Genomic DNA, 7,559 nt, shown 5'->3' on the forward strand with positions numbered 1-7,559 from the left:
GCATAATTCTAATAACTCTAATATTTAATATAAAGTATAAAAACAATTGTTTTGAATTTTAAAAATAACTTAAACGTCGACTTAATTTTCATGGCACAGATATTAATTTCTTAATCCTTTTGTTTTTATTAATACTGCGATTCAAATAGAGATAAAATCAAATTTACATCTAAAAAATATTACAATCAATTGTAATGGATAGGTACTTTGTTATTTTACTAAAAGACAACATAGCGAAAGTACGTTCATTATATTAAATAGTTACTTAATAATTATTAAAATCTTATATAAATTAAGCAAATTAATTTCAAGTACTCATTCTATCATAACTAATACAATATTGTACTTTATTTATACATTGTTAATTACTTCGTTGTTCTGAATACTCCATTCTTGATTTCTATAGTAACTCAAGTTTTACGGTATCAAATTATAAGCGACAGATCATAGTTAAGCGTACTGCATGCGAATAGTGATAAACTTATCTAGTACCATAAAATCATGCGGAAAGATAAACGTTCTTGGAGGAACGAGCTAACTGATTGAAATTCAAAGACTTTGGAGAGGTTGTAGAGGCCACTGTTATCACAAGAATCTAACTGGTGGTTCATCTTCCTCTCAATAGCGCTATTGTGCTTTGTCATATTTTACTAATAAGAAAATCACAGTCAATTTCCCCCCTCCCCCCTTCAAATAAACCTTATATCAAGTTTATTTGAAAGAAGTATTTAAAAGATTTTTAACGAGACTTATTGTAAAATTCATTAAATTTTCTTATGCACACCTTGATATCTATAGATATTTACAGAGGGTATGTTTCTGCTGCTTTAATAAGTCACGTATTTAATTATGTTTTACTATTATATTTTTAGTATACATAATAAAGTAGAACAATATCTTATGGAAGTGGATGCGTTGAAATGTTATATGAGTTTTTTTTCAGTAGAAAAATACCGGACTTTTCGTTATCGTGACGAAATGCTCACCCAGCCAAGTTACCAATGTCTATGAATTTTTTTCACTCTAGTTGCCTTTGTACCATAAATCGAATAATTACGTAACATGACGCGCGTAACAATTTAGTAACAACAAAGTAATATGTGAGAAAATGAATATCATACATTATATGACACGAAACGAGAAACTATTTATGCAAAATAAAAAGATATATTTAAAGGATTTTAAAGGATGCTTTGTATAATTATGGTTAGTATATAATAGATTTATTTAGAAATTTCGTAGTAGCTAATAACAATGTAAAATAAATATTGAAAATTTTTGAATCGGAAGTAATGAAAATTGCATAATGAAAATCTATTTAGAATTTGGAAATTTTATTTATATAGTAGAATTTTCATTAACAAATAGTATGTGTCTTAGATTAATATTGACCATTTTTTACGAATTATATATAATATATTTTAATAGAATTTCAAATTCTCATTTAGCTAAATAAATGAAAATGAGAATTTTTAGCTGCTTTTGTAGGGATTAAGATTATATGAATGGAGTTTATAGGAAATACTTATGAATGAGGCAATTCAGCAGTCGAATAGGAAAATAAAAAAATTGAATTAAACGATCACAATTATAAATTTACTCAATACTAACGAGCAACCACAAATTATATGCCTTTTCTTTTAAGATCTAAAAAGCACAATCTAATTCTAATGTAATAACATACGCGCGCGCGCAGACGAGCACACGCTCGCACATACATAAAAGTTAAAATATTCAGAGTTACTATTCAGTCGAATTTTTTCGTTTCCCCTAAATCTAAGGGGGAAAGCTGACATTCGTCCGTTCGTTACCCACAATTGCACCAGCACGTTACTTATAATTGCGATGTTCTACAAGTTGCGATCACAAGTGAGACGACGCCACTAAACAGACAGAATATCAAATATTTACCAACCACTTGTCCCGGACGATAGTTCCTCCAACTACTTGTTTTCGCACTCAGACCTATACTTTAGTTTTTAGAACGTGGGGGTATTTGTTTTTAGTAATTCTTCTGTTTTCAGATTTTACTTTGCGTTGCTAAGTTGATTTAGGAGATGTTTAACCGAGCAGAAGAAGATGTTGTTGTGGATGACAGAAGATGGTAGTATTTTCCGGTCTAAAGTTGCTCGGAAGGAATGCGGTCCGTAGGTTTCTGACGATCGAAGAATAATGAGAATGGAGAGTTTCCTTCATTTGCAGCTCTTACTAATAGTTCAACATTTATTTAAAGTTATGTTTCTTTGTTGACTGTAATTTACAATAAATCTTAAACCAGATTATACAATAAAGTTATTGAAAGGAATATTAAGCACCTTTTAGTATTACCTTGATTACATATTTCTTAAATACACGTCATTCAATAAATAAATCTAGAAGGTATTTTAATTACATTTAACTCATCGAGATTTAAAAATAATATGTAATTCTGTTACGTACGAACGAATATTAATAAAATAAATACAAAAATACTACAACTATATCTAGTGTGCGCTTTAATTGTTGATTAAGATTAAATAATTGTAACAAAATATTCTTCATTATGTATATTAATCATCAATATTAATCATTTTAATTAGAAATTCTTTTGAATGGCTTAACGCTTACATATCATCGCTAACATAAGATTTTATAAAAGATTATAATCTAATTAGTACTTTCTTAAGTTAATATGCAACTGAATTATGGACTTAAAAATTGACTGAATCGTTAATTCACATATGTCTATTCAATTACGGTGCGATAAATATTTCTAAACGAAAATTATGTTGCCAATTTACAGACATGAAAATATCCTTCCCTCAAATATTTTTCGTTATTAATCTTTGAATTTCGTTACGATAATCTCGTGGAAAAACAAAACACACATACACAAACACACACAGGCAAGCGTGTATAAACAGACATAACAGAGAATAAGTTAGACGATCTATCTATATTAGTTTATATATAACGATATGGATATATTAAAAAAGATGTTTATGACATATTAAAAATAATTACAATAAATATTGACTATAAATTCACTATACTCAAATATTTATCATTGATATTTATTTCAAGGAATAAAGTACAAGTTAAAGAGTGAACATTTTTCAGCTATAAAAAAAGATATAAAAAAAGTGGAAATAATTAACTTGCTATTGTGTATTTTTATTTATGGTGATTTCTAAGTATGACATATTAATATTTTTTACTATTTATTAAACTTTATCGTACTGAAATAAAGTAGTTATATGGGAAGAATTTACTTTGTAATTGAATCAAACGTTTGCAAGTTTGATACAATTGAAAAATACAATTTTTTCATAATATATTTACAATGACCATTAATATAATTTTATTACAATATATTTAACATTATTTTGTATAAATAATTTTAAATTTTCAATTGAAATTATGCATTTTTTATTTATGTACTCATTCTTATTGTTTATTTATATAATACTTATCAAGCTCTTGTTTAAACCTAATTGTTTAAACATCACTTAATCTGTATGTACAGTAGAATCATGTATATTATATATAATTAAAAACATAAGATTTTTATAATAATTACTTATTCTATAGTAACTTTAAATTAACGTTATTTATTCATTCAATGAATTTGAAATAATTTACCTGATTTTTTTTAATATAAAGTTATCTGAAAGCCTATATTTTTGCAGTAGAGAAAGCAAAATTTCATACATGTTACAAAATGTAAATAGAGATTAAGAATTTATTCTTTGCTGTTTTTTCAAACTTACAAAATTTTTTTCTCTTAATTCATTTTACATATAATAAGAAAAAAAATTAAAGAATTGCTCTAAACTATCATTAACAAGACAAAGCCACGTAGATGCATAATTCATTCCTCATATCATTTTGTACGATACAGATATGCAAGTAAGTTAAGAATATTTTTTTCTCAAGTTTTTAACTGATACGTACTTTTTTTGAGGATGGTTCCTTTACTTTTTTTTTTTTTTTTTTTTTTTTTTTTTTTTTTCATTTTTCTCGTTAAAGTAATAGAGTTAGTAGAATAATGCTGAAATATGAATCTATAACAGTATTATAGTAAATTTCAGTGATAAGAAAAACCTTATGCAATACGAAGGTTTTATTGTTTATTACGACGTAGGCTGGAGGACAAATTTGATAAAAATATTAATGAAAACTCCGGATTTGTTAAGAATATAATTTTCCTTCATTTTAAATATAATTGATTGTCTCTTTGATTATTTGCAAATTAATAGTATTTGAAAATTTTTCAAGAAACCGAAAGCTCATGAAGCTTCCGTTCACTCCTCCGGTGGAATATTAAAATGGATTTTATATTCAAGTTTTCCAGAATTTTTAAAAACCTTTTAAGAATTATTGATTCGTCTATGTTTAAATTAATATAATGGTGTTTCAAAAAAATATTTTTTTTCATTATTTAAATAACATCCAATTTTATAAGAAGTGCTTTATTATTGGTTATAAAAAATACGATAGAAAACAAAAAATGAAAAGATTCTTTTAATAAATTGAAAAGAATGTTTCACTTAAACTATAGACTCGAAAATACATACTTTAATATTTTAGAAAGAATGTGCTTCTTAGCTGACTTAATATAAGTTTTCTAAATAATGTAATGGGAATATACTGCTATTCATTGTGACTACGCCTTGTATATATAATAATTATTTATTTAAGGATAAAAAAAAGATTATTTAAATAGTAAATTTTGCTTATTAAAGAGTTGTTTAGTGCTTGTGTAGTGTTGAGGAAATATATTGCCTTTTTCTTGGGATTGTAGATATCAAAAGAACAGATATTATTCGCGAACAGAAGTTACGGGATGACTTGAATAATTGAATAATTTTTCCGTGTATACAATTAATTAATTAATTTGTAAAGTAAGAAGTGAGAAAAAACCTATTTATAACTGAAAGTTATGAATTTCTGTGAGGGATCGAATGTATTTCATAAGAAAGATAGAATATATTCTATTCTATATATAAAATAGAAAATTTTCTGGCTTTTTCCTTTCAGGATAATAAATGTGATTTAAATTTTGAAATATTATTGAATATTTGTGGACGTATAAAAATAACGAAATGACGGTAAGATAATAAGAAAAAATTATTCGTTGCCATACGTTCATTGCTGTATTGATGAAAAAAAAAAAAAAAAAAAAAAACAAATCTATGATCCGTGAAGATCTGGAAACCAGTGGCATTCATCCCCTTGGCTATCGAATTTTCATCGTCGGGGATGGATGCGGCACTGGCCAGGGAAGACCAAAAATCGCAATCTTAAGCGCTATTAATCGTAGCACAACGAGCGTCGACAATGATCTATGCGCGCGATATCGTCATCGCAGTTGATAAAGCACGGATGTGACGCGTACCTTGGAATGCGATCGTAGCTGTCCCAGCTAGTAAGACAGTTGTAGCTGCTATATCGGCTGGACGACGCCATCACTGCTTCCTGGACGCGGCTCTGGCAGCATCAGGAATCGGTGGCTCCGCTGGCGACTGGACTCACGATGGCCAACCTCATCGCGAACTTATACCGCACAATCACTTTATCAGTCGATTACAATGCGCTCCGTGTCATTTTTGCACGAATACTCGTAAAAAATACACACTTGTCCCGAATATATATATATATATATATATATATATATATATTTATAGAATTACGTAGATGAATATACTTGGCTTATTAATAAGTCTGCTATGCTCTTAAGATTAGGTCTTGGATATATAAACGCGACTTATAAAGATTTCGCGCTTTTCCAGAAGGATCTAAGACACTATATCATGGACCACATGAGACGATAAGAGAAACTCTGCAGACTGACAGATAGAAAAAATTGGACCGCTCGATGATAGTGTTGAACGATTGGACCGCCGTTTATCTTTGTATCGTAGTGAAGTCAATATACGGAATATCTATATATCGTTGATCTCTCGAACGATCGTGAGATGCGCCTTAAAAATATTCTACGTTTTTGGACCCGCCAACCAGCATGTAGACGTCGCTTTTAATGCTTTTTTCTTTATAACCTAGTGTTTACAATTTTATTTAACATTATTTTTTTTATGCCCTTCTATAGCGCGTGCTTTGCATACAATGAAGAAAAAGTAGTGCCTCGCTCACTTCTCGGAGCTGTTAAAATGTAAGGTAAAGTCTAAGGAAAGAAAGAGAATGACTTATGAAAGGAATAAGAAAGAGAAGGGAAATGAAGGGAAATGAAAGAAGCAGGGAGATGACAAAGTAAAGGTAAAAGAAAACGAAAAAGAAGGAGTGAAAAAAAAAGCAAGAAAAAATCGAGATAAAACACGTACGTGTCTATCTTTTATTTTTATTCCTATTCTTTGCGCTGCAGTCGTCAGGTTACGTCAACGTCGAACGAAATATGTGTACTCGCAGGTGCGAAACTCGGCGTCGAATCTCGGCTACGTCGAGTGCCGCTCCGCTCTGACGAGGGTCTCGCGGCACTTGCTTCCGTTCCGCTTTCTTCCTGCTCCTCATTCCACGTTGTTCTTTCTGCGCCTCCTCTTCTTTCCCCTTTCACCGCCTTGGCTAACTTATTCCTCGTTTGTTCTAGCGCTGAGTTCCTTCTGCTCCGATATCGAGGCTGTGGCACTGGTGATCCGTTCGTTTGTTTACTTTGCTCTTTACGGCTGACTGCTCCCAGGCGTATCTACTTAAATCGATAAAATTCTTGCCTTTATTTCTTTTATTTCGTCTCGGCTAACTCTATTATCTATATAAACCGACGGGAAAGTCCTCTTAAGCCGAATAAGAAAATCGATTCTTCCGTTACGAACGGAAAAGCACAACAAAGTGCGTGGATATAGGTGCTAGTACTTGTGTGCATTCGTGTCTACTATTGAAATTATTCACGTGCTTGCTTGCACGACGCTTTCTTAAAATTAAGAAACGAGGCAAAAGGAGAAAAAGCGAAGAAGACGATATTTTTTAAGTTGCTTATCGGGGATTCGCTAATACATAAGTGGGAGTCGTTAATGACTATCTCAGTTGCGTCGTCGGTTTCGAGGAAACCCGACACCCGACATTACATTTCACACGCAGAGAATGAAGAGTTTCGTCGGTCGTCGGTAATAATCTTCATTCGTGCTCGTCGGCAAAGTATGTACACGTCAATCGGAGTCGATGATCATTCCCCTCCTCGCTATTTAAACTGCGATCTTTTTTTTTTTTTTTTTTTACATTGGCCAAGCTGCCTACTTACGACCGCGGTGTGCTAAACTGTGCGTGCACGCGTGTGTGTAAGCGCGCGCACCCACGTATGCCATTTGGCGACGAAAAATTGCGAGTATCGCGCGCAATCGAGTTGGTCTATCGAGTTTCCGTGCTAAGCAACGAAGACGAAATAGTTACAGTTGCGTAGACGTGCGTAAAGACTTTGGCCGAGACTCTGTTCCCTGCTAGGAACTCTCATCGACTTTCCCCCTGGGCGTTTTAACTGTATAACTCAACCGCATCGGCGAGCGCCAATTGTTCAATTCCTCACTGGCCTCGTTGGCATTGTCTTGTCTCCAGCAGCAGCCTATTACAAG

At 31.4% G+C, this 7,559-nt stretch overlaps 1 protein-coding gene across 1 annotated transcript in view; it reads right to left on the reverse strand.

Annotated features, from left to right (window-relative positions):
• SLO2 (slowpoke 2) overlaps positions 1 to 5,448 on the reverse strand; it is a 162,237-nt gene extending 156,789 nt beyond the window's left edge. The window contains exon 1 of the mRNA XM_011506186.1: positions 5,378 to 5,448. Within this exon, the coding sequence (XP_011504488.1) occupies positions 5,378 to 5,448 (71 nt within the window). The remainder of the gene's footprint in view (positions 1 to 5,377) is intronic.
• Positions 5,449 to 7,559: the final 2,111 nt, after the last annotated feature.

This window comes from Ceratosolen solmsi, unplaced genomic scaffold (genome assembly GCF_000503995.2).
Source record: "Ceratosolen solmsi marchali unplaced genomic scaffold, CerSol_1.0 scaffold7, whole genome shotgun sequence".
NCBI classification, from domain to species: Eukaryota; Metazoa; Arthropoda; class Insecta; order Hymenoptera; family Agaonidae; genus Ceratosolen; species Ceratosolen solmsi.